The 27,595-nt window shown below is 38.5% G+C and overlaps 1 protein-coding gene across 2 annotated transcripts in view; it reads right to left on the reverse strand.

Moving 5' to 3' along the window:
• Positions 1–27,595, reverse strand: part of M1AP (meiosis 1 associated protein) — an 82,332-nt gene that overhangs the window by 29,738 nt on the left and 24,999 nt on the right. For both annotated transcript variants that reach the window (XM_032653576.1, XM_032653577.1), the window contains exons 3-4: positions 27,384–27,569; positions 26,286–26,454 (exon numbers count right to left, since the gene is read on the reverse strand). In XM_032653576.1, the coding sequence (XP_032509467.1) occupies positions 26,286–26,454; positions 27,384–27,569 (355 nt within the window). The remainder of the gene's footprint in view (positions 1–26,285; positions 26,455–27,383; positions 27,570–27,595) is intronic.

Genomic DNA, 27,595 nt, shown 5'->3' on the forward strand with positions numbered 1-27,595 from the left:
TAGCTATGTGACTTTGGGCAAAGTGGGGATAGCACAACCTATTTCATAGTTATAGGAGGCATAAGAAGTGAGATGATTACCTGCATGAATGGCATGCAGTAGGTCTAAAAAATGGCATTTTCTTCCTTTTCTCTCATCAACAAAATGATTTGCTCTTATAGGAAAAGAATGTGCTTTCCTTTTTTAAAATTCTTTTTTTTCCAATCACTTATCTCGGTGACTTTCTCCCTGCCACCAACATACTTAAGAACATCAACACCTGGTCCTGTGTTCCTCACAAATATAACTAAATGAACTAAACCTGGGGAATGGGACGGAGACTTCTCAGACGTTGAAGAACAGCTTCCATATTGACTGGCTAGCAGGGACTGGTCACACTGTTATGAACTAGAAAGGTTACTGGAGTGAAGGTGGCGGCTCTGAGTGTCTGGGTGTTCCTGACAAAAGAAGGCCTAGTCTGTTGCAGTCTAGCTGCAGCCGGCATTCACATTCAGTTTTTGGACCTACCCTGCCTCCCTGTGGCCATAAGCAGTGACATCCTTCACTGAGCTAAGCTTTTCTGGAAGAGGCACAATAATGGGAAAGACTAAGAAAGCCTAAAGGTAGTAAGGTAATGCCTAAAGCAATCCTTTTCAGAAGTCAACCCTAAAATAGTGTCACAAAATTGAAATGTGTTTAAAATGGGAGAATTTAACACTTTAACACATACTTACATATATAATGACTATATTTCTCTCTTGACATAGAATGTCTGAAGTAGAAGCCCAGGAAAATGATGCTCCTGGCCAGTCCTGCACATCCTCCCCAGTCCCACAAAGGTCTTGACCTATAGGCCAAACCTATTTCTTTCTATTTTTTTTTTTTTTTTGCGGTACGCGGGCCTTTAGCTGTTGTGGCCTCTCCCGTTGCGGAGCACAGGCTCCGGACGCGCAAGCTCAGTGGCCATGGCTCACGGGCCCAGCCGCTCCGCGGCATGTGGGATCTTCCCAGACTGGGGCACGAACCCGTATCCCCTGCATCGGCAGGTGGACTCTCAACCACTGCGCCACCAGGGAAGCCCCCTATTTCTTTCTAAATGACCATCATGTCACCCGTCCTTGAGTGTTATGGATGGGCTTCAGGGGTTCTGGGAACCCCTGAAATTGTATACAATTTGGTCTATATGTGTATAGGTGTATTTTGGAGGGGTGGAGGAGGGGGATAGGACCTTAGCTTTTATCAGATTCTCAGAAGAGCTCTGTGACCCCAAAAATGTCAAGAACCACTAAAGAAACTATATAATCATGGTACCTTAGCCTTCCTGGGTCAGCTTACAATCAGTGCTGTGTACTCTGTGAATACAGGAGTGGCTTCAGGATGTTAACAACTAGGATAAGTAATCAGAGCAGACAAAGTTGGCTCAGGAACAACTGTGCAGAGGCATTCAACCACTGTCTTAAAATCAATAACTGCAAGGGGATAGTCTTTGACAGCTCAAAATGTTAGGGGCAGTCTAGCTTGTCTTTCTGAGCTCATGTGCCTCATTTGTGGTGGTAATGATTGGATCCTGGGAAAAAGGAGAAGCCCCTTGAAAAGAGGTGGTAGGGGTAGTGGGGGTTAAGGCAGCGTGTCCTCTGCAGAGAAGTGAGCACAGGACTGACCAAGTGGTGATCATCTTCCTAGGGCCCCAGTCTATAAGTAGAAGTGTAATGAGATAGAGAAAATTTATTTCCCAGAACTATACCCTCCCAGGGTGACTACTGTTGCCATTCATTCACTTATTCATTCATTTAATTGTCATTCAAATAATTATTTATTTAGTGCCTTCTATAAGCTAGGCACTGCTTGGTGTCAACAAAGAAAAAGACAAATTCTCTGCTTTCATGGTTTACCATTCTAGTGGGAGAACAGAAAATAAACAAATAAAACAGGAAACAATTACAGATAATAATAGGTAAGTATGAAGAAAAATAAATCAGGATAAGTGTGTGTGTGTGTGTGTGTGTGTGTGTGTATGTTTACCTTGGCTGGCTGGGGAAGAAGTATGCTCTAAGAAGGTGATAGTTGAGCAGAGACTTGAACCAAGTGAAGGACTGAATCATGAAAACATCTGTGGGAAGACTGTTCCTTATAAAGGAATCAGCAAGGTCAAAGGTCTTGAAGTGAGAATGAGCTTGGTATATTGGAGGAATAGCAAGAAGGCTAAAGCAGAAGGGAGGAAGTGAGAACTGGCACAAACTGCTGGGGTGAAGGATGAGACCCCCACAAAGGAACACACTCATGTAACAACAGGTAGTCACTACACCTATTTCTAAGAAGGGTGGGTTCCATTACCGCAAGGCTTTGGCTCTGCTTAGGGAAGTGTGCAAGACTGGGCAGAACAGAGCCAGTACTCCTTTCCTTTCTCTTCCTCTTTGTAGCCTTTGGCTCCTAAACAATTGTTGAATTAGTATTTTAAAAATATTTGTTTGAAGGTGTGCCGAACTATTAGCTTGTGTGGGATGCCCACGTCTCAGCCCAGGCCTCCCACACAGGCTTTCCTGTTCTGTGGTGGTAGTGGGCAGTGGTGGAAAGACGGGAGAGGAATCTGGGAGTCCCATGAGCAGAACACAAGCAGAGATCCCTCAGCCTGTAGTGGACATGCCTCTTTTCCAGCCCTAGTCAGCTACCCAGAGAGTTTTATGATGGAGGGTCAAGGCGGTGCAGCCTAAGGTGGGCTAAAAAAAAAAAGGCTTGACTGTTAACTAAAGAATGAAATACTAATGATTCACGATGGATGATTTACATTATTGGAGACAAAATAGGGACCTGTGGGCACCTCTAGCTCTGAGACATGTCCTAACCTAATTCCAAATATTTCAGCCCTTAGTAAGAAGATGAATTAGGAAAGAAAATGTTCCCAGAGCAATTACTTTGGCTGGGAAAGTAATCTTCTCAGAATTGCTTCTTCTCAGTCCTGTGTGTTTCTAAGGGTGAAGAAGCCTGTGACTGGTGGTAGGGACTTCTCTAAGGGAGAAGCTGCACTGCATCCCCACACATCTGGAGCCATGGGAGCAACATCCTGTGACAAGGAGTTGACAATATTCCCTGCCATCCAATCTTGCTTTTTTTTTTTGGCCGAGCTGCATGGCTTCTTAGTTCCTGACCAGTGATTCAACCCGGGCCCCCTGCAGTGGAAGTGCAGAGTCCTAACCACTGGACCACCAGGGAATTCCGATCCAATCCTGCTTTGAGATGCCTGACTTGCCCTGCCCTGGCTAGCCCAAATAGAAAGGAGATCCTGCAGGTGCAGTAAAGAGGGTCTTGGTTATGGAAGGGTGTCTCTATGCCTGTGGATACCAGATGTAGCACCTTATCCACCTCTGCACCCTCAGCACTAGCACAGTGTCTGGAATACAATAGGAGCTCAGTAAATGCTGCACTGCACAGAATAAGCTAATCTTAGCCATTCTGCTCCTAACTTGCTCTGTGACCTTAGACCAGTCACTTCATCTCTCTAAGCTCAATTTCTTCATCTGTGAAGTGGGAATGATAATAATACCTAGGCTTAGTGTTCATTTGAGTAGGAAATGATGACACCTGAAAGCACTTTGTAGACTTTAAAGCATCATGCAACTATAGTGGATGAAACATTAGAAAGCTGCCTCCCAGCTGTCTACACATGAACATTTTAGTTACTAAATGCCAGTGCCATTTCTTTCTTTCTTCTTTTTTTGGTGACATTTTTCTCTTAAATAACGTATATGGGGCTTCCCTGGTGGTGCAGTGGTTGAGAGTCTGCCTGCCGATGCAGGGGATATGGGTTCGTGCCCCGGTCCGGGAAGATCCCACATGCCGCGGAGCGGCTGGGCCCGTGAGCCATGGCCGCTGAGCCTGCGCGTCCGGAGCCTGTGCTCCGCAACGGGAGAGGCCACAACAGTGAGAGGCCCGCGTACCGCCAAAAAAAAAAAAAAAAAAGTATATGATTCAAGGTGTAAGAAAAAATATCTTATCTACGGGTCTCAATTAGCTCTATTTTCATTTTACTGAGGAAAAAATGCAACCCACCTGCAAAAGGGGTTGATCACTACTGATTGAGATTTACCAAAATCTAAAGCATAGTTTGACCTGGGAAACACTATACATAGAAGGTATTTTAAAAGCCTTCTTTTCCTGCACAAGCTAATTTACATATTCTATAAGCAAAAAGCATTTAATGTAAATTGCAATGCAAATTAGAAAAGTGGACTGGGAAGAAGTGTTTTGATAGGCACTGAGGTGGGGAAGGAGAGTAGGGAAATGGTTATTTAGGAAAAGGAGGAAGTGGGGCTAGGAAGGCATTAAATCTGTTGTTGAGGCCCTGAGAACTAGACCAAGGAATTTTGCCTCTTTAATGCCCAAACGAGCTGAGAGATCTACTCTGAGATGAAAACAAAAGTAGGAGGAACCAAGAAAGAATATAAGACTTACTGGGGAGTTAGGTAGAGTAAGGAAATGTTAAAAAAAAAAAAAGGCACAGAAACTGAAGAAAGTCCTAAAACATATCCTAAACAACAAAAATAAAAATCTAGAAAGACTGTATAACAGCTTTGTAATCCTGTATATATGTATGCATTTTTGTATTGTTAGAGGTATATCTTCAGGGTATTGGATTTTTAGAAGTGGGAATGGTGAGTCAAAAGTAAATGCCTAAGTAGTTTTGTTAGATACTGCCAAATTCACCTCCAAATGTGTTGTACCACTGTGCATTCTACCGGCAATAAGTGGAAATGTAGCCTCACCAACAGAATGTGTTGTCATTCTTTTTAACTTTTGTTGATCTAAAGGTGGGAGATGGTATGTTGGTGTAGTCCTAGTTTTCATTTTTCTAATTATGAGTGAAGTTGAGCATATTTTTATATGTTTAAGGACCATTTAAAAATATGTTTTGAATTATCTGTTTACGTCTTTTGTCCATTTCTCTATAGGGTTTTTGGTCTTTTTTTAACCCTTGAATTTTTAAAAAAATAGATCTTTATCGGAGTATAACTGCTTCACAATACTGTGTTAGTTTCTGTTGTACACCAAAGTGAATCAGCCATATGCATACATATGTCCCAATATCCCCTCCCTCTTGAGCCTCCCTCTCATACTCCCTATCCCACCCCTCTAGGTCATTGCAAAGCATGGAACTGATCTCCCTGTGCTATGCTGCTGCTTCCCACTAGTTAACTATTTTACATTCGGTAGTGTATATATGTCGATGCTACTCTCACTTTGCCCCAGCTTCCCCCTCCCACCCCGTGTCCTCAAGTCCATTCTCTATGCCTATGTCTTTATTCCTGCCCTGGAACTAGGTTCATCAGTACCATTTTTTTTTTCTTTTAGATTCCATATATATGCGTTAGCAGGAGGGTTCCCTTTTCACCACACCCTTTCCAGCATTTACTGTTTCTAGATTTTTTGATAATGGCCATTCTGACCAGTGTGAGGTGATACCTCATTGTAGTTTTGATTTGCATTTCTCTAATAATTAGTAATGTTGAGCATATTTTCATGTGCCTATTAGCCACCTGTATGTCTTTCTTGGTGAAATGTCTATTTAGGTCTTCCACCCAATTTTTAATTGGATTGTTTGTTTTTTTGATATTGAGTTCCATGTGACGTTTGTATATTTTGGAGATAAATCCTTTGTTCGTTGTTTCATTTGCAAATATTTTCTCCCATTCTGAGGGTTCTCTTTTTGTCTTGTTTATTGTTTCCCTTGCTGTGCAAAAGCTTTTAAGTTTAATTAAGTCTCATTTTGATTATTTTTCTTTTAATTTCCATTACTCTAGGAGGTGGGTGAAAAAAGATCTTGCTGTGGTTTATGTCAAAGAGTGTTTTTCCTATGTTTTCCTCTAAGAGTTTTATAGTGTCTGGTCTTATATTTAGGACTTTAATCCATTTGGAGTTTATTTTTGTGTATGGTGTTAGGTAGTGTTCTAATTTCATTCATTTACATGTAGCTGTCCAGCTTTCCCAGCACCACTTATTGAAGAGGCTGTCTTTTCTCCATTGTATGTTCTTGCCTCCTTTGTTGTAAATTAGGTGATATGTGCGTGGGTTTATCTCTGGGCATTCTATCCTGTACCATTGATCTGTATTTCTGTTTTTGTGCCAGTACCATACTGTCTTGATTACTGTAGCTTTGTGCTATAGTTTGAAGTCAGGAGCCTGATTCCTCCAGCTCTGTTTTTCTTTCTCAAGATTGTTTGGCTACTCGGGGTCTTTTGTGTTTCCATATGAATTGTAAAATTTTTTGTTCTAATTCTGTGAAGAATGCCATTGGTAGTTTGATAGGGATTGCATTGAATCTGTAGATTGCTTTGGGTAGTACAGTCTTTTTCACAATATTTATTCTTCCAATCCAAGAACATGGTATATTTCTTCATCTGTTTATGTCATCTTTGATTTGTTTCATCAGTGTTTTATAGTTTTCTGAGTATAAGTCTTTTACCTCTTTAGGCAGGTTTATTCCTAGGTATTTTATTCTTTTAGTTGCAATGGTAAATGGGATTGTTTCCTTAATTTCTCTTTCTGATTTTTCATTGTTAGTGTATAGGAATGCAAGAGATTTCTGTGCATTAATTTTGTATCCTGCAACTTTACCAAATTCATTGATTAGCTCTAGTAGTTTTCTGGTGGCATCTTTAGGATTTTTTATATACATATTTGTCTTTTTTCCCCCTGAGATATAAATTGCAAACACTTTCTCCTAGTTTTTCAGTTGTCTTTTCACTTTGTTTATGGTGATCTTTGCCATGCCTAAGATTTTTATTTTTACATAATAAATTTTTTGTAGTTAAATAAATTATTGCACCTGGATTTTGAGTCATAGGTAGAAAACCTTTCCCTATGCTGAGATTATAAAAAGCTTCACCAAGGTTTTCTTTAACTACTTTAAAAATGTCATTCTTTACATTTATGTCCCTGATCCATTTAGAATATTGTCTAGATGGCTAACCACTTGACCCAGACCATTTGTGAACCATCTTTGCTCTAGTGATTTGTCACCTTCATTCTACACTAAATTTATATATGTACTTGTGTCTATTTTTGGCCACAATCAATATTTGTACTGTGCTAACTAGTGCTCTAGTGCTAGGTATATGATAGGCATGATTTCAGATAGAGAAGCAGCCAGATTGTCCTAAGGTTGGGTGGGGAGCAATGTAAGTCATCTGCCAAGTAAAGAAGGGGTGTGTTTGTTTCTGAGTGTCAGGGGATGCGGGGGAAAGAAGAGGAGGAATGAAGAGTTGGGATTTAATTAGAAGAACTTCTTTTAAGTCATAATCTCCTAAAGACACAGAGAGAAATGATGAAAAACTTGACCTTATTAACCTGAACAGAAGATGGAAGAAGAGGTAAAAAGAAAGAACCAAACTGATCAAGAGTGAATAAGGGCCTTCCAATCTGGTTAGGTTTCAGTACCTAACAAATTGATCTTCCTGTAAATAACAGACAAACTCTGGATAGTATTAAAAAACAAAACAAAACAAAATAATTACCTGAGGGCTCTTGAGACTGAACAAAGATAGGTTTGTGAGGGGAGTTGAAACTTGGAGTAAGCGACCAGCAAGGAATGAGTTCCCCATTTTTTGCACCTTTGCCCTGAGGGTGGCCTGGATCACAGCTGTGTGGGGGCAACAAAAGCTTCAACAGAAAGCCCTCTGTCTTTCACTGGCATTACCAGGGGAAGCAGCCTGGGGCAACCAGAGCCCCTGGAGAGCGAGGAATAAATCCAAGGCAGGAGAAAGCCAGAGCCAGAGAGCCTTAAATTATGTATTTAAACTCAGTCCAAGCACCTAGCTGAACCTAGGTGGGACAAACTGAAAGCAGTTCATAGTTTAGGCTTAAAGAATGGAACTGAGATTTGAGTGAGGGGCCTACTACAGGCCATGAAATGTTGCAGTTTGAGTCTAACAAAGTTAATTGTCTGCTAAAACAAATACTTTTCAGAGTAATACAATAGATTCCAGAGTCTATACAATATAATATTCAGAAAATACAATCCAAATGTTTTTGGCATACAGAGTCAGAAAATATGGCCCAATTTCAGAGGAAAAATACAGTCCACAGATGCAAACCCCAAGATGACAAAGATGTTAGAGTTAACAGACAAGGACTTTAAAGCAGCATAATTAAAATTATGGTCATAAGGAATGGAAAATATGTTCATAATGAATGAAAAGATAGGAAATATCAACAGAGAAATAGAAAATATAAAAAAGTACCAAATGGAAATTTTAGAACTGAAAAGTACAATATCTGAACAAAAAATTCACCACATGAGCTTAACAGCAGACTGGAGATGAGAGATGAGAGTCAGTGAATTTAAAGGTAGATCAATAGAGATCATCTGATCTGAAGAAGAGAGAAAAAAAAGTTTGGACAAAACAAACAAGCAGAATACCACAGAGCCTTGGGGAACTGTGGAACAATTTAAAAAGGTTTAACATGTGGTAATTGGAGTCCCAAAGGAGTGAAGAGAGGGAATGAGACAGAAAAAAAATTTGAAGAAATAATAGCAGCAAATTTCCCAAATTGGGTTAAGGATATAAATTTACAAACTAAAAAAGCTCAGTGAACCCAAACAAGAAATCTGTGCCTAGTCACAGCATTGTAAACCTGCTTAAAAACAAACATAAAAGAGAAAATTCTTGAAAGCAGCCAGAAAACCGATCCTTTACATAAAGGGGAAAGTGATTTAAGGACTATGACTTTTATTGAGCAACCATGGAAGGCCAGAAGACAGTGGAGCAACATCTTTAATGTGCTGAAAGGAAAGAGAATCCTGTCAACCCATAAGTCTATATATAAGAAAAACCTCCTTCAAGAATGAAAGTGAAATATACATTTTCAGAAAATAACAGCTAAGAAATTTGCTACCAGAACCAAACTACAAGAAATACTAAAGTTCTTTGAGCTGAAGGAAATGATACTGAAGGGAAAGCTGGATCTTTAGGAATGAATGAAGCGCACTGGAAACAGTAAATATAAAAACTATTTTTCTCTTAGTTTCTTTAAAATACACATGATTGTTTAAAGCAAAAATTTATAATATTGCCTTGTGAAGTTTATAATGTGGATGTAATACACACAACAAATACAACAAAAAGACAATGTGTGTGTGTGTGTGTGTGTGTGTGTGTGTGTGTGTGTGTGTAGGGGATAAATGGACCTACATAGTTGCAAAGTTTGTATATTTTCCATGACATGGTACTATGTTAATTCTAAGTAGGCTATAAACAAGTTTAAAAATATATTTTAATCCTTACAAGGTTTCTATATTTTATGTGAAGTTTACTATATTGACTCTAAGTAGACTTTGAAAAGTTAAGATTGTATAATGTAATCCCTATAGAAACCACTAAAAATAATGCAAGAAAATTAGCTAATGACAATAGATAAAATAGAATTCTGAAAATGTTTAACACGCCAAAGAAAGCAGGGAAAAGATGAAGAAAAATCAGAGAGGACAAACAAAAAATAAAATGACTGACCTAAATCCAACCATATCAATACTTATGTAAATGTTAATGGAGTATACACTCCAAAAAAAAAAGCAGAGAATAGCATAATGGATAAAAAGCAAGACCCAATTTTATGCTGTCTATAAGAGATACACTTTAAGTATAAAGACACAAATGTGTTGAAAGTAAGTGGATGGAAGAAGATTAACCATAAACAGAGTAAGACCCATGAAAAATAAAAACGTATGTCCAGGGCTTCCCTGGTGGCACAGTGGTTGAGAGTCCGCCTGCCGATGCAGGGCACACGGGTTCGTGCCCCGGTCCGGGAAGATCCCACATGCCGCGGAGCGGCTGGGCCTGTAAGCCATGGCCACTGAGCCTGCGCGTCTGGAGCCTGTGCTCCGCAGTGTGAGAGGCCACAGCAGTGAGAGGCCCGCGTACCACAAAAAAAAAAAAAGCAAAAATGTATGTCCATACAGAGATTTGTGTACAGATATTTGTAGGAACTTTAGACACTACAGTCAAAAACTAGAAACAACCGAAACATCCATTAACAGCAGAATGGTTAAACAATATGTGGCATAGTCATACAATATACTACTACTCAGAAATAAAAAAGAAGCTAACAACTACTTGTTGATATAAACAACATGGATGAATCTCAAAATCTAAATGAAAAAAGCCAGACACAGAAGTATATACCATTTATATGATCCCATTTATATAAAATACAAACTAATTTACAGACAAAAAACAGATCAGTGGTGTATGCCAAGGATGGAGAGAGGGATTGAGTGTAAAGGGGCAAGAGGAATCTTTTGGGATTGATGGAAGTGTTCTGTATCTTGATTGTGGTGATGGGCATATACAACTGTCAAAACTCATTGAATTGTACACTGTGGATGCAACTTACAGTATGCAAATTATTCCTCAAAAGAGGTGAGGAAAAAATTTAAAAGACCTAATTTTCAAATAACTTTAGATTTTCTATGGAACTCTAAAAAAAATTCTTCAATTTTTGCCATTTTTCTGAGACCATGGTTTCTGTTAATAAACGTCTCTCTGTGTTAAAAATCTTTAGGTATTAAATAAAACAGTGGTTCTAATTTAGTCTTAAAGCCATAGGGACATGACTTTAATGTAGTTTTCAAAGACAAGCTCAATAAACAGCTGCATTTTCTGGTCTATTTTTGAAGACAATGAAAGGAGAAAAAATCAATAAGTGGAGTCTGACAACTGTACTGAAGCATGAATCATAGAAAAAGTTTTTTTTTCTTTCTGGAACACTTTAGGAAGCAATGAATCTTTATCTTCTATGTTTGGGTTGTTAACATTTGGTGTTTCCTGAGAACACATACGGATAAAATACCTTTCCAAAAGAGCTTGACATCGATCCCTAGCAAAGACTAGGAGGAAATATTAAACAGATGGTTTGTGAGCACTTAGAAAGGGAACCTGATATCCTTGTGTACCAAGGCTGAGAAATGGAAGCTGGTTGACAGCATCATTAAGATGATTTGTAAATGGTTGAAAGACTTACATACCCAATGAGTGCAGACTGCTGTCAACCTGGACAGATGCCCTCTGGATGCCAAAATGCATTGATCACAGTGGCCGTTTTAGTTTTGTCATATGTATTACTTAGTCATTCTTTGGAAAGCCATTATAAATTTTTTATATGAAAATGAATACATGCAACATATATTTAAGCTATGAAGCATAACAGCAAAACGAACACCCATGAAGCCTTTATTCAACTTAAGATGTAGATCATTGACGCTACTAAGATATCTATATGCTTTGCCCTGATCTTCTCTAAGGGAAACCTTGCTACACTGAATTTTTAAAAATCATTCTTTTCCTTTTAAAACTAGTTTTATTATTTTAAACAAACACTTCAGTATTTTGTTTTGCTTGAGCTTTATAAAGAGATATCTTATTGTCTATATCCTTGGTTATCTGCTTTTTTCCCTCAATATTGAAAAGATTTATCTACATTGTTGTAGGTAGCTGTGGTTCACTCATTTCCACTTTGTGAATAAACCTTGTAATACTTATTCATGCCTCATTCAATGGACATTTGAGTAGTCTAATTTCTGACCTTTTAAATAATGTCAATATTCACATTCTTGTACATGTCTCCAAGTGCACATTTGTAAAAGTTTTTCTAGAGACATTCTTCTAGGAATGGAACTGCTGGGTTGTAGGGTATTGTGACTGTTACTTTACAATAAAATGACAAGTTGTGAACCAATTACATTCTTTCTGTCAGTCTATAAGAGTTTCCATGCTCTGCTATTGCCAACACTATGGTGAGACTTCTTAATTTTTTGCAAACTAGTGGGCATAAAATGGGATATCATTGTTTTGTGTTTCCCTGATTACTAATGAGGGTGAGAATTTTTCTTATGTTTGAGATTTCCTCTTCTGTGAAATACCTGTTCAGATTTTTTATTTAAAAATTAGATTGTCTTTTTTAAAAAAATTGAGTTTCAGGCATTCCTTATTCTGGATACCAACTCATTATTGGTCATATGAGTTGTAAATATAGTTATGATTTGTCATCACTTTCTTCATGGTGTCTCTGATGGACAGACATTCTTAATTTTGAAGTAACCATACTTATCAATCTTTTACTTTATGGCTAGCAAACTTTATTCCTCTTCTTTCCTACCTTTGGTGATAAAATTTTCTCCTATATTTTCCTGCAAAAGTTTTAACTTTCGTATTTAAATCTTTAATACATTTAAAATATAGTATTGTAAATGGCATGCAGAAGGGATCAAATTTCATTTTTCCCATACGGAATACTGATAGTTCCAGTATGATTTAATGACTAGATCCATCCTTTCCTACTGCTTTGCCATGTCAACTCAGCCACATATCAAGTTTTCATATAATATGGCTGTCTGTTTCTGGGCTCTCTCATCTGTTCTAGACTGGACAATTTGCCTTTCCCTGTGTCAATATAACACTGTCTTAATTAGAACAGCCTTTTAATCATCTTAATATCAGGCAAGGCAAACCTTTAGTCTTAATATATATCTTAGCATCTAATATATATATTAGGATCAGCTTGTCAGGTTCATTAAAAAACTGATAGCATTTTGATTGGAATTGCATTGATAGATCAATTTGGGAAGAACTGAATCCTTATGATATTGAATGTTTCTATCCATTAACATGCTCCACTTAATTATATCTTCTTTAAGGTGCATCAGTAAAGCTTTAAACTATTCCCAATAACTATTCTATGCATCTTTTGTTAAAATTTGTTTCTAAATACTTTACTTTTTTATTATTGTAAAAGGTATTTCTTTAAAAATTGAAGTTTCTAAGAGCTTGTTTCTAATTATAGAAATGCTATTGACTTTTTTTTAAACATTTTTATTGGAGTATAATTGCTTTACAATGTTGTGTTAGTTTCTGCTGTGTAACAAAGTGAATCAGCTATACATATACATATATCCCCTCCCTCTTGTGTCTCCCTCCCACACTCCCTATCCCATCCCTCAAGGTGGTCACAAAGCACGGAGCTGATCTCCCTGTGCTATGTGGCTGCTTCCCACTAGTTATCTATTTTACATTTGGTAGTGTATGTGTCCATGCCACTCTCTCTCTTCGTCCCAGCTTACCCTTCCCCCTCCCACATCCTCAAGTCCATTATCTACATCTGTGTCTTTATTCCTGTCCTGCCCTTAGGTTCTTCAGAACCATTTTTTTGTTTGCTTTTTAGATTCCATATATATGTGTTAGCATACAGTATTTGTTTTTCTCTTTCTGACTTACTTCACTCTGTGTGACAGACTCTAGGTCCATCTACCTCACTACAAATAACTCAATTTCCAGGAAATGCTATTGACTTTTGTATGTTTATCTTATATCCAGCCAACTTGTTAAACTCTTACTAATTTGGTTATTAGTCAATTAAATATGTTTCAAATAAAAAAGTTTTGTTTCTTTCTATTCAATCTTCACACCCTTTAGTATCTTTCTTATCTTACTAGGCTAGGACAACTATGCTGAAACAAAGTGGTGATGGGGCATCCATGTATTATTCCTGATTTTTGAAGGCAGTCCTTCTGGGTATTCTTGGTTATAGGTTCTTCCCTTTCACCACTTTAAATATATTGTGCCACTCCCTTCTGGCCTGAAGAGTTTCTGCTGAAAAATCAGCTGATAGCCTTATGGGAGTTTCCTTGTATGGTATTTGTTGCCTTTCCCTTGCTGCTTTTTAATATTCTCTCTTTATCTTTAATTTTTGTCATTTTAATTACAATGTGTCTTGGTGTGTTCCTCTTTGGGTTAATCCTGTATGGGACTCTCTGCACTTCCTGGACTTGGGTGACTGTTCCTTTCCCAGGTTAGGGAAGTTTTCAGCTATTATGTTTTCAAATATGTTCTCCACCCCTTTCCCTCTCTTCTCCTTCTGGGACCCCTATAATGCGAATATTAGTGCACTTGATGTTGTCCCAGAGGTCTCTCAAACTGTCCTCATTTCTCTTCATTCTTTTTTCTTTTTTCTATTCAGTGGCAGTGATTTCCACTACCTTGTCTTCCAGATCACTGGTTCATTCTTCTGTAGCATTTAGTTTACTGTTGATTCCTTCTAGTGTATTTTTCATTTCAGTTATTGTATTCTTCATCTCTGTTTGGTTGTTCTTTATATTTTCTAACTCTTTGTTAAAAACTTCTAACTTCTCACTTGTACATCCATTCTTCTCCCAAGTTCTCTGATCATCTTTACAATCATTACTCTGAACTCTCTTGGGTAGATTGCCTACCTTCACTTCACTTAGTTCTTCGGGGGTTTTATCTTGTCACTTTGTCTGGAACATGTTCCTCTGTTGCCTCATTTTGTCTAAGTTGCTATTTGTATTTTTATGTATGTGTTAGGTTACTTTTCTTGACCTTGGAGAAGTGGCCTTCTGTAGGAGATGTCCTATGCATCCCCTCAGCACACATTCCTCTTGTCACCCAAGTTATATGCTCTAGGGGTTCCCCCCACGAGGGCTGTGTGGGTGCTTCTGTTGTGGTGTGCTATGTGGGCAGTCTGGTAGGCTTTGTTGGCCCCTAGCCAGGTTGGTTGCCAGGCCCTGCCTTGTGTGGATGCTACTAGCTGCTGGTTAGTGGGTCCTGGTCACAAGGTGGCTAATTATAGAACCGCAGGTGGCCCCAGGGCTAGTGCTGGCTCACTAGTGGACAGAGTCAGGGTCCAGAAGACTCTAGGTCTGTTGCCTGCCCACCGGTGGGTGAAACCAGGTCCTGGGGTTAATGCAAGTCTATTGGCAGGCAGATCCAGGTCCTGGAGTCTAGCTGCAGGGCTCAGGGATCCCAGAGCTGGTATCATATTGCTGGGGAGTGGGTGGGGAGGGCGATTCCTGTCACAGTTGGGTATGGGGTCTGGGGTGTCACAAAGCTTGTGTTGGCCTGCTAGTAGGCAGGGCTGGGGCCCAGCTGATCCTAGGGTAGGGTCTGGCCTGTTGTCAGTGGGCTGGGTCTGCAGGCTACAGGATTGTGGTTTTCTTGCGTTTAGTGTCTGCCCCCTGGTGGGTGAGGCTGGTCTAGAGGTTACTGCAAGCTTCCCAGAGGGCAGGGCGGGAGCTGGGTTTTGGCCCTCTGGTGAGCAGGGTTGTGTATAAAGGCATATCTGGAGGTGGCTGTGGGCTCAGGTAGTCTTTAGGCAGCCTGTCTGCTGATGGGTGGGGCTATGTCTCTGCTCAGTTAGTTGTTTGATCTGAGGTGTCCCAGCATTGGTGCCTACAGGTTGTTGGGTGGGGCCAAGTCTTGGTGCTAATGAGCCAGAGGGAAGATCCCATGATGGTGCCTGCCTGCACCAGTGTCCATATGATAGAAAGCTCCCAAATATGGCTGCTGCCAGTGCCTATGTCCCCAGGGTGAGCTGCAGCTGCCCCCCATCTCTCTGGGAGACTCTCCAGGACAAGCAGCTAGGTCTGGCCCAGGCTCCTATCAAATTACTGCTTTTGCCCTGGGTCCCAGTGTGTGTGAGATTTTGTGTGTGTCCTTTAAGAATGAAGTCTCTATTTCCCCCAGACCTTTGGGATTCCTGAAATTAAGCCTGCAAAGCCAAATGCTCTGGGGCTCATCTTTCTGGTGCAGGACCCTGGGCTGGGGAGCCCAATATGGGACTCAGAACTCTCACTCCAGTGGGAGAACCTCTACAATATAATTATTCTCTGTTTTGAGGGTTGCCCACCCAGGGCATATGGGACTTGATTATATTGTGAGTCTGCCCCTCCTACCAATCTTGTTGTGGTCCCTTCTTTATGTCTTTAGTTGTAGAAGATCTTTTCTGGTAGGTTCTGGTCTTTTTCATTGATGGCTATTCTACAGATAGTTGTGATTCTGGTGTGCTCGCAAGAGGAGGTGAGCTCAGGGTCTTTCTATTCTGCCATCTTGGCCACTCTCCTTTGTTTTTCTCCTTTGTGCTTAGTCTAGTTTCACTTGCTCATACGGTGCTGCATGTAAAGGCCTGAAGGTAATCTTTCACCAGTAAAGAACCGTATTGTAGATTTTTGATAGAAACATTTTGCCAAGTTACAGAAGTTATTTTCTATCCCTAGTTTACCAAGATTTTTTTCTTAAATAATGAATGGATGTTAATTTTATCATATGTTTTTCTGTATCTATTAAGATAACATAATTTTTACCTTTATCTGTTGATGTGGTAAATTATATTTATACATTTCTTTCTTTTTTATTGAAGTATTGTTGATTTACAATGTTATATTAGTTTCAGGTGTACAACATAGTAATTCAATATTTTTACAGATTATACTCCATTTAAAGTTATTATAAAATATTGGCTATTTCCCTGTGCTGTACATTACATCCTTGTACCTTTATACATAGTAGTTTGTACCTCTTAATTGCTTTCCCCTATCTTGCCCCTCCCTCTAAGCCCTCTCCCCACTGGTAACCACTAATTTGTTCTCTGTATCTATAAGTCTGTTTCTGTTTTATTATATTCATTCATTTATTTTTTAGATTCCACATATAATGATAATGTACAGTATTTATCTTTCTCTGTCTGACTTACTTCACTAAGTATAATACCTTCTGGATCCATCCATGTTGTGCAAATGGCAAAATTTCAATCCTTTTTATGGCTGAGTAATATTCCATTGTATATATATATACCACATCTCCTTTATCCATGCATCTGGTGATGGACATAAGTTGCTTCCATATCGTGGTTTTGTAAATAATGCTGCTATGAACATTGGGGTGCATATGTCTTTTCAAATTAGTGTTTTTGTTTTCTTTCTTTTTTTTTTTTTTGCAGTACGTGGGCCTCTCACTGTTGTGGCCTCTCCCGTTGTGGAGCACAGGCTCTGGACACGCAGGCCCAGCAGCCACGGCTCACGGGCCCAGCCTCTCCGCGGCATGTGGGATCTTCCCGGACCGGGGCACGAACCTGTGTCCCCTGCATCGGCAGGCAGATTCTCAACCACTGCGCCACCAGGGAAGCCCCCGTGTTTGTTTTCTTCAGATATACACACAGGAGTGGAATTGCTGGATCATATGGTAATTCTATTTTTAATTTTTTGAGGAACCTCTATACTGTTTTCCATAGTGGCTACACCAATTTACATTCCTACTAACAGTGTACTAGGGTTCCCTTTTCTCCACATCCTTGCCAACATTTATTATTTGTTCTTTTTGATGATAGCTATTCTGACAGGTGTGAGGTGATAGCTCATCGTGGTTTTGATTTGCATTTCTGACGATTAGTGATGCTGAGCATCCTTTCATGTACCTGTTGGTCATCTATATGTCTTCTTTGGAAAAAATGTCTATTCAGGTCTTCTGCCCATTTTAATTGGGTTGTTTGATTTTTTGATATTCAGTTGTATGAGCTCTTTATATATTTTGGATATTAATCCCTTATCAAATGATATCACTTGCAAATATCTTCTCCCATTCACTAGGTTGTCTTTTCATATTGTCAATGATTTCTTTCACTGTGCAAAAGCTTTTAAGTTTAATTAGGCCCCATTTATTTATTTTTGCTTTTGTTTCCATTGACTTAAGAGACAGAGCTAAAAAAATATTGCTATGATTTATGTCAAAGAGTGTTTTGCCTATATTTTCTTCTAGGAGTTTTATGGTTTTTAGTCTTACAGTTAGGTCTTTAATCCATTTTCAGTTTATTTTTGTATATGGTGTGAGATAATATTCTAATTTAATTATTTTATACATAGCTGTGCTGTTTTCCCAATACCACTTTATTGAAGAGACTGTCTTTTCTCCATTGTGTATTTTTTTTTTTTTTTTAACAGTGACACTTTTTTTTTTTTTTTTAATTTTATTTTTGCGGTACGCAGGTCCCTCACTGTTGTGATCTCTCCCGTTGTGGAGCACAGGCTCTGGACACACAGGCTCAGTGGCCATGGCTCACGGACCCAGCTGCTCCATGGCACGTGGGATCTTCCCAGACCAGGGCACGAACCCGTGTCCTCTGCATCAGCAGGCGGACTCTCAACCACTGCACCACCAGGGAAGCCCCATTGTGTATTTTTGCTTCCTTTGTCGTAGATTAATTGGCCATAAGTATGTGGGTTTATTTCTGGTATCTCTATTCTGTTCCATTGATCTATGTGTCTGTTTTTGTGCTGGTACCATACTTTTTTGATTACTGTAGCTTGGTAGCATAGTCTGAAGTAAGGGAGCATGATACCCCCAACTTTTTTCTTTTTTCTCAAGATTGTTTTGGTTCTTTAGTGTCTTTTGTGGTCCTATGCAAATTTTAGGATTATCTGTTCTAGTTCTGTGACAAATGTCATGGCTAATTTATACAGATTGCATTAAATCTGTAGATTGCTTTGGGTAATATGGACATTTTAACAATATTAATTCTTGCAATCCATGAACACAGGATATCTTTCCATTTATTTGTACAATCTTTAATCTCCTTCATCAATGTCTTATAGTTTTCAGAGTATAGGTCTTTTCCTCCTTGGTTAAATTTATATTTATATATTTCTAATACAAAATCACCTTGTATTACAGGGATAAATCCAACTTGATCAGTTCTATAGTCTCTTTTTATACATGATAAGATAATTTAAGATGGTTTTATCTATTTTCATGAGTGGACTGGCCTGAAATTTTCTTTTCTCACATTGTTCTTGTCTGGTTTTCTATCATGACTTGGTGGTGGTGGGGTATTTTCTTTTTCTTTCTTTCTTTTTTAATTTCTAGAAGAGTTTATATAAGATTGGAGTGATCTGTCCCTTGAAAGTTTGATGGAATTTGACTATAAAACCATCTAGGATTGATAATTGGTTAGGGGAACCATTTAGATTTTTATTTCTGAGTCAAAATTTGTATCTTTTAAGTAATATATTGGTTTTTGTCTAAATGTTTGATTCCATACTTCTATCTGCAGTTATGCTCCTTTTCCACAACACTAACAGTTTATTGTGCCCTCTTTCTTTGTCTTTTCTTCATTGATTTCACCAAAAAATTCTCTATTTTATCAGTTTTTTTCAAAGAACCAACTTTTGAATTTTTGATTATCTTTATTGCTCTTTTCAACTGAGGAAGTATAGAGAATGGTTAAGTATGTGAGCTTTAGAGTCAGACTGCTTAGAATCCCTGTTCTGTATCTTAACTAAGAAACTTTGCGAAAGCTAATTTGGACAAGAAACTGCTTTAGTTTCTTCATCTAGATATATGAGATTAAATAATAGTGGAAACTATTTAAAACAGAAAGTATTTGGACAGAAGGTGTTCAATAAAATGTTGCTGTTATTATAATCTATAGACAACTGTTAGAGTATGTAAGAGACTATGGCTTTTAGTTCACATATCTTTTCCTTGAGGCTCAGAACTTACTTAAAAATAAAACCAACTAGCAGCATTATTCTCTCCATTGATGGCTCTCCTATGTGCTTAATTTTGGCTGCTGGAATTGGAAGGCTCTCCTAGATCTTAAATTTATGAACAAAATCCAGTATTAGAGATCTGCTCTAAAGGTGTCAGGTTGGCTTACATACAAAAAGGGCATATAAAGATAAAGAAGTATTCCATCTTCCCCTGTGAGAAGTATATCTCTTCACATCTCTATTACACAAACCAACATTTCTAGTCCTCTTTTAAGAGCAAAACAGGAACAAAATGGATAAATAACAGAAAAGAAGGCTAAAAAACTATGGAAAAAGTTTTATAATATTATGTTACATGAAAACAAAAAAATTACATACATAAATTATAACTCTGAAGCCTCAAAATGATTGTGGACAACTGAGAGGTAATGTGCAAAAACAAAATCAGTGTAATGGAGTAGTGGAATTGTGAATGATTTTGAATTAAAAATTATTTTATAGTCACATCTTCTTTTCAATAAAAAGTTATTAGAGCCTGAAATTTTCTCAGTAAAAAGGCACATAAAAATTTTCTCAGTAAAAAGTTTGTGCAAGGACACCATCTCTCACAAACTCTTACTATTACTATTAATATCAACAGAAAACATTTATGCATTGCTCACATGTGCCAGGTACTGTTTTAAGTACTTTACATGCAAGTTATATTTAATCCTTGTAAAAACCCTATAGGATAGCTACTATTATTAGCCTTATTTTATAAATGAGAAAATTGTGGGATGAAGAGTTTAAGTAACTTGTTCAAGGCCACAGAGTTCAAATAAAAATTCAGTTGGATGGTTAAATAAATGGTGATGAATTTATACAATAGAATACCTCACAGCTACTAAAAGGAATGGGTTAGAGCTCTATATGCCAATATGAAAAAAATTATTGGATAAATAGCTAAATAAAAAAATGCAGATCAGTGGGTATTATATAGTTCCATTTTTGTAAAAGTGGAGGATATCAAAAACCCTAATAACATTACATGTATGTTCATGTCCAATATATGTGTAAGGAAAGCAATCCAGTAGAATGTGTCCTACACTGCTGATAGCAATTATCTCTGGAGGGTAGAATTTTGGGTCATTTTGAACTGTTTATATTATACTTCTGTATAGGGAGTGTTTACTTGTAATAAAAAATTAAAGAATAACTGGACAAAAGCTACCACAGAGACAGCTAGGCAGGATATTTCAGCTAAATTTTTTTTCAAGTTTATACAAATGACTTATTTCAACACTTGCAAGGGTAAGAAATGGTTCTTTAAAGCAAGCATTTACTTGAGCAAATTTTAAAACAATTCCTATGGGGTTACAGGATGGAGAATACAATCTAAGACCATTCTTACAAGACTTAACATAACTAAATAAGCTTTTCTAAATTAAAGAAAAACATTTTATTAAAGATTCAACATTGCTTACAACTCCGAGTTTACTGAATGTGTGTAAAGAATGTGTATTTAAACTGGGGATTTATTTGAGGCTTTTATTATAGTGACCACACATATAATAACAATAACACTGATGATAACTTCATAGATTTTATACTGTCTTTGCATTCATCTAAGAATAGGGGTGGGGCTTCCCTGGTGGCGCAGTGGTTGAGAGTCCGCCTGCCGATGCAGGGGACACGGGTTCGTGCCCCGGTCTGGGAAGATCCCACGTGCCGCGGGGCTGGGCCCGTGAGCCATGGCCGCTGAGCCTGCGCGTCCGGAGCCTGTGCTCCGCAGCGGGAGAGGCCACAACAGTGAGAGGGCCGCGTACCGCAAAAAAAAAAAAAAAAAAAAGGAAAAAAAAAAAAAGAATAGGGGTGGATTTAATTTAATTTAATTATTGTATTTCCTATTGGATGACCACCTAAAATTTTTTAAGATCAGTCAAATTCATTTTCAGCTCCATAAAACTCTGTAAACATATCTCTGTCAAATACATCTGGTGAACTTCTGATGTTCTTAATATCAGCTAAATTTTAAATAAAGAAAAAATGAACAAGTTAGGCTAATCAAGAACAGATGGAAGAAAGTATCATTTATACACTTGAAAGAAAACATATAATAAGCCATAAGCCTGAAAATTTATAGAAAACCTTAACTGATATGAATGTGATTTAAAGTTAACCTTTTCATTAAAATGAAATTATCTTGCTAAAAACTCTCTAAAAGGTGAGTCTACCTTCTTAATTTCTAAGTTCGCTTTTTCTTCAACAATTCTGGATCTTGCAGTCTCCAAGTCATCTTTGTAATAATTAGATCTCACTATGCAGGGCTGCACTAAAGAAGGCAGAAATTAGACCAATCGAAGGACATAATCTCATAGCTCCTTTTAAAACTGATCTGTAATATCATTTCCTTGTATGGTAACCTGTTTCTTTCTTCAAAAGGTAGTGTGTAGACAATTTTTATTTAATTGATGATCATGGTTACCACAGTTAAAAAATTATAAATAGATTCAAAAAGTGTTTGAATCAATTCATGATATTCATTGGCTACGAAGGGAAGCTACAGGTGTTTGGCATATGTCCCTAAATATTTGAGTTGATGTCAGAGAGTGTGACCACCACCTCTCACAAATTATTTGTTTTTTCCCAATCATTCATTTATTTATTCAAGAAACATTTATTGAGAATCTACTATGTGCCAGGCAGAATGATATATGCTGGTGACACAAAGATGTATAAGACACAGTCTTATCCTCAGGTAACTCACAGTCCACTTGAGGCCTGCCCATTAAAAACAAATCTCAGGACTTCCCTGGTGGCGCAGTGGTTACGAATCTGCCTGCCAATGCAGGGGACACGGGTTCGAACCCTGGTCCAGGAAGATCCCACATGCTGCGGAGCAACTAAGCCCGTGAGCCACAACGACTGAAGCCCGCGCTGCCACAACTACTGAGCCCATGTTCCGCAACAAGAGAAGCCACCGCAATGAGAAGCCCGCACACCGCAATGAAGAGTAGCCCCTGTTCACCACAACTAGAGAAAGCCTGCGTGCAGCAACGAAGACCCAACACAGCCAAAAATAAATAAAAAAAAAACAAATCTCGGAAATATTAAACCAGCCATATACAAAAATTTTCAAAAATACTAAGAATAGCTAACTTTCATTTAGCATTTACTGTATACTAAGTAATTAACATGTATGATCTCATTTAACTCCCACAACTACTGGATGGGGCAGGAATTAAAGGCTTACACAGGCTAAGTACCTTCTCCAAAGCCAGACAGCTAGTAAGTAATAGAACTGGGATTTAGACTCAGGCATCCTAATTCTAGAGCACTCATCCTTCTGAGAATAAGACTAGTTGCTGTTGTTAATCTCTTGACAAGAACATCAGATATAGCAAAACATTAACGGAATAAAGGAATTAACTTTGAGGAAAGTACAGGCAAACTGGGAAGATTTCAAGCCATGAACCATATGTATACTTAACTCACAAAGAGGAATTACAAGCAATTTATGGGATAATGCATTATTTATAAGCAAATAGGAAGTTACTGGAAGAATCGTTAGCAGTGACACAAGGTAGAAAGCTGCCTTCCTGCGTTTAAAAGCTCTTCTGTACAGTGCTAACCTCTAACTATTTTAAATAAAGCCATCAGGTACCCTCAGAGTACTCTGAGTTTTGTGCCATTAGAGATTCAGTACTTTCTGGGTACAGTCACCGAAGGGAAAAAAGGACATAGTCCATGCCTGATCTGTCCATGATCAAAGAGAAATAAAAAGAGCTTCTGTCTCACAGATTCAGTTTGAGAACCCACTGGGAAAGACTCTGATTGGTAGCCTGGAGAACTATGATTGCCTCACCTGGGTCATAGCCCACCCTGTGACCATGAAAGTAGAGGTGTTACTAAAGAAGGGGGATGCAGGGGATGCTGGGCAGACCAAGAACAGACTCCACAGGTATCACTGTCATCAATTCATTCAACAAATATATACTGATAATCTAGGATATACTACAGAGTGGGGCGCAGAAATGAGTAAGACAAATTTGTAATGCCAAGGCTTAATGCTTAAGAGTTAATACAGATAGAAAAGATATCAAGTAGTTTACAGTTTAGGTGCAAAGACAAAATTATCACACAATAAAGCAATGGTATCATCAAAAAATCTACAAACAATAAATGCTGGAGAAGGTGTGGAGAAAAGGGAACCTTCTTACACTGTTGGTGGGAATGTAAATTGATACAGCCACTATGGAGAACAGTATGGAGGTTCCTTAAAAAACTAAAAATAGAATTACCATATGACCCAGCAATCCCACCACTGGGCATATACCCTGAGAAAACCATAATTCAAAAAGAGTCATGTACCACCATGTTCACTGCAGCACTATTTACAATAGCCAGGAAGTGGAAGCAACCTAAATGTCCATTGACAGGTGAATGGATAAAGAAGATGTGACACATATATACAATGGAATATTGCTCAGCCATAAAAAGAAATGAAATTGAATTACTTGTAGTGAGGTGGATGAATCTAGAGACTGTCATACAGAGTGAAGTAAGTCAGAAAGAGAAAAACAAATACTGTATTTGTTCCACATATATGTGGAATCTAAAAAAAAATGGTTCTGATGAACTTAGGGGCAGGACAGGAATAAAGATGCAGATGTAGAGAATGGACTTGAGGACATGGGGAGGGGGAAGGGTAAGCTGGGATGAAGTGAGAGAGTAGCATTGACATATATACATCACCAAATGTAAAATAGATAGTGGGAAGCAGCTGCATTGCATGGAGAGATCAGCTTGGTGCTGTGTGACCACCTAGAGGGGTGGGATAGGGAGGGTGGGAGGGAGCCGCAAGAGAGAGGGGATATGGGGATATATGTATACGTATAGCTGATATACTTTGTTATACAGCAGAAACTAACACACCATTGTAAAGCAATTATACTCCAATAAAAAGACATTAAAAACAAATAAAGCAATGGTAAACAATTCTATGTGGTATATAATTAAATGCTAAATTGTGTTGTGTAGACCACAGGCTATGTGGTTGTTCTAAGGAGAGGAAAATCAATTCAGTAGTCATGAACCTGAATTAGGCCTTAAAGGATGGGGAGGATTTGGTTGGAAGAGGATAAGGGGAGGAATTCAGAGGAAAGAAGGGGGAATTCAGAGGAAAAGATTACTACAAGTGGAGGGATGGAAATAGAAGCACAGTCAGTGAGGAGACTGCCTTGAGAAAAGCAGAGGGTGTGTAGTAGCTGAGAGCTCATATAACACACAGCAAGGCTAGTTATCCTCCCGCCCCAACCAGAACAATGTCAGTGGTCCATGATGCTGGAAGGATCCACATGTGTCAGAATTTGATGGGAAACACATCCTTAGTTACCAACCCCCTAACCTAATCAGGGCATGAAGGGAAGAGTGAGGTTATGTATGTGGAACCAGGAAGAGATCAATGGTATCAGAACAGTGGACACATCCAGGTGTGTATAACCTTGGAGAAGACCAATATAACTAGAAAGAACTGACAGAGGGTGAACTGTAACTTGAGTGTTGGATAAATTAAAACCAGTTAAAAACCTTTTAAATGCTGTAATTTGAGAATCTCTACTTGATCTCCTGACAAAAATCTTCTCATAAATTTCCATTGCTTTAGCATGAAATCTAAATGTCTTAAAATGGGTTTAGGGCATATATGGACTTTCTTGATCTAACCCTTGCCTACCTTTAGAGCCTTACTCCTGCCTCTGCCTGATAGGCTCCTGACGTAAGAAACCATGGGCTCATCTCTGAAAGTTGATTTATCTTGATTTCTCATGTCCCTGGGTCTCCTTTTTGAGTCCCCCTTTCCTCTTCCTCTGCTTGGTTAATTCCTATTTGTCCTTTAAGATTCAGTTTGAATATTTTCTCTTCTAGGAAGTGTATGATTACTGGTGATTTATGGGGGATTTATTAGCAGGGATCTGACTGCCAGTAGTTACTGGGTTGGGGTAGGCGGGCTGGGGACATCAGGGCTGGGAATCTAGTGACTCAAAACCCATTCTGGGGAGGTAGGAGGTAGGCAGGGCACATATGAACCGAGACTATAATCCCCTGGCACATGTTCCATTGTTCCATCAAACTTCACTTACAAAACACTGATTAAGAATTTCAAGACTGCAACCCAAAAGCATTAAATCCTAAGCATAGGGGCTTTCTGAATGCAGGGCCTTGTGTGACCGCACTGGTCATAGGCCAATGAAGCCAGCTGTACATATAAGTCTCTCCATACAGCATTGGTTATAATAACAAAATGTAATAAACCAAATTATTCATTAATAAGCGATTAAACAAACTATGGTCCAACCACAAAGTAAAAAAAATCATGTATCCAGTAAAAACGAGGAATGTCTATAGATACTAACATAGATAGCTGTACAACACACAAAGAGGATTACAGAATATTATGTATGTCATGATCCCATTACAATATAAAATATTTCTTCCTATTATCTATCTATCTATCTAATGGAGCATTAAGAGGGATACCCCAATCTCTTGAGGAGGAAGGAATTTTTACTTTTTATACCTATATTTCAGGTTTTACATTAACATATATTGTTTCTAAATTAAAAATATGATTAAAAAATTAAACTCTAACACGTAGAAACACCTATCTGAACCACAGTGAAATCTGTTGGCTTCATTTCATTTAAGAACATAAAAGACCATGGAAGAGATTTCCCTGGTGGTCCAGTGGTTAAGAGTTCCCTTTGCAAAGCAGGTGGTTCGATCCCTGGTAGGGGAGCTAAGATTCCACATGCCTTGCGGCCAAAAAACCGAAACATAAAACAGAAGCAATATTGTAACAAATTCAATAAAGACTTTAAAAATGGTCCACATCAAAAAAATCTTTTTTTAAAAAAAAAAGTCCATGGAAAATAATCTTCCTGATCTGTAAAAGACTACTCATTAAAATCTTACCATTCTTTTTACCTTTTTTTTAAATTCTTACCGTCGTTGCTGGCCTCTTCAACAGGGGATGCTGAGTCCATACATTCTAGGACTCTCTTTGTGATCTCAACCACCTGAAGTCTCCTGACCCTGAATATGTCTGTATCTTTCAATCCTTCCTCCAATTGTTTGACCACCTCTTTTCCAGGCTGTGAAGTCAGAACAGTAATCTGGAAATAAATAGAAGAATCAACGTGTCTACTTTCCCTGATGTACACAGGTTAGAATGTAACAGGTTAGATCTGGAGGATTAAACACCCCAGAAATCTGTGGTAGTGGCTATTGTCTTTAGGGCAAAGAAAAAGATTTATATGTAATTTGCAAATCAAATTTCATTTGACATATTCTGGTGGGAGAGGTCTGGTGGGACAGATCATCACAAGACCCTTCCAAACAGGTTGAACCTACCCCAGAAAGTGACCAATGAGAAGCCATCCCTGTGTTTTAGTTTTAGTTTTTCTTTTGGTCATACTGCGTGCAGCATGTGGGATCTTAGTTCCCCAACTAGGGTTCCCCGATTAGGGATTGAACCCGCACACCCTGTATTGGGAGCGTGGAGTCTCAACCACTGGACTGCCAGGGAAGTCGCCCACTGTGTTTCAGTTTTTAAGACTGCTTGAATCATTGGCAGTATCCCTCTTGCTCAAAGTGCTTTGATTTCTTGAGGATACAAAGGAAATAGAATCCTTAAATTCCATTCATTAAATGTGTACTAAAGATCAGAGAGCTTATATGCTCTTTTCTCACAGTGGTACTTCCATGAATATTTCTCTCCTTGCTCAATCTGAATCTGGGTTGAACTTGAAACTCTGGAAGACAAGTATTAAATACATGTAATTCTCTTTTGTACTTAGACATTTTAAATTGATGAATAAGCATGCAGATGAAAGCATAATTATTTTTAAACTCATTTGTCTGATGCCTGATGTTACTAGAGACTGAACGTGTTTTAACTCACAGTCACTCATGTACCCAATGGAGTATCTAGTCATGACTTTCAATGTGAATGAAACAGAGAACAACAGAAGGATGACAAACAATGAAGGATCTAGATGGACTGAAATGGGAAGATGAGTTAGTGTCCTAAGCCATCTTTTACCTCTAGGGAAGTGTAGGTCAGAGCTGCACTTGTGGTCATGTGTCCACTGTACTGTTTGAACTGCTGGAGCCCATCCTTTATTGCCAGCTGCAGAGAAGTGGCTTGTGGTCTGAAACAACCTTCTCTTTGCAACATGCGGAGTTCTGAGATGCAGGCCTGCAGCCTAGCAAAGTTCCCTTTCACTTGCTGCAGAGAAAAATGAATCAAAGATG

The sequence above is a fragment of the Phocoena sinus genome, chromosome 13 (genome assembly GCF_008692025.1).
Source record: "Phocoena sinus isolate mPhoSin1 chromosome 13, mPhoSin1.pri, whole genome shotgun sequence".
Lineage (NCBI taxonomy): Eukaryota > Metazoa > Chordata > Mammalia > Artiodactyla > Phocoenidae > Phocoena > Phocoena sinus.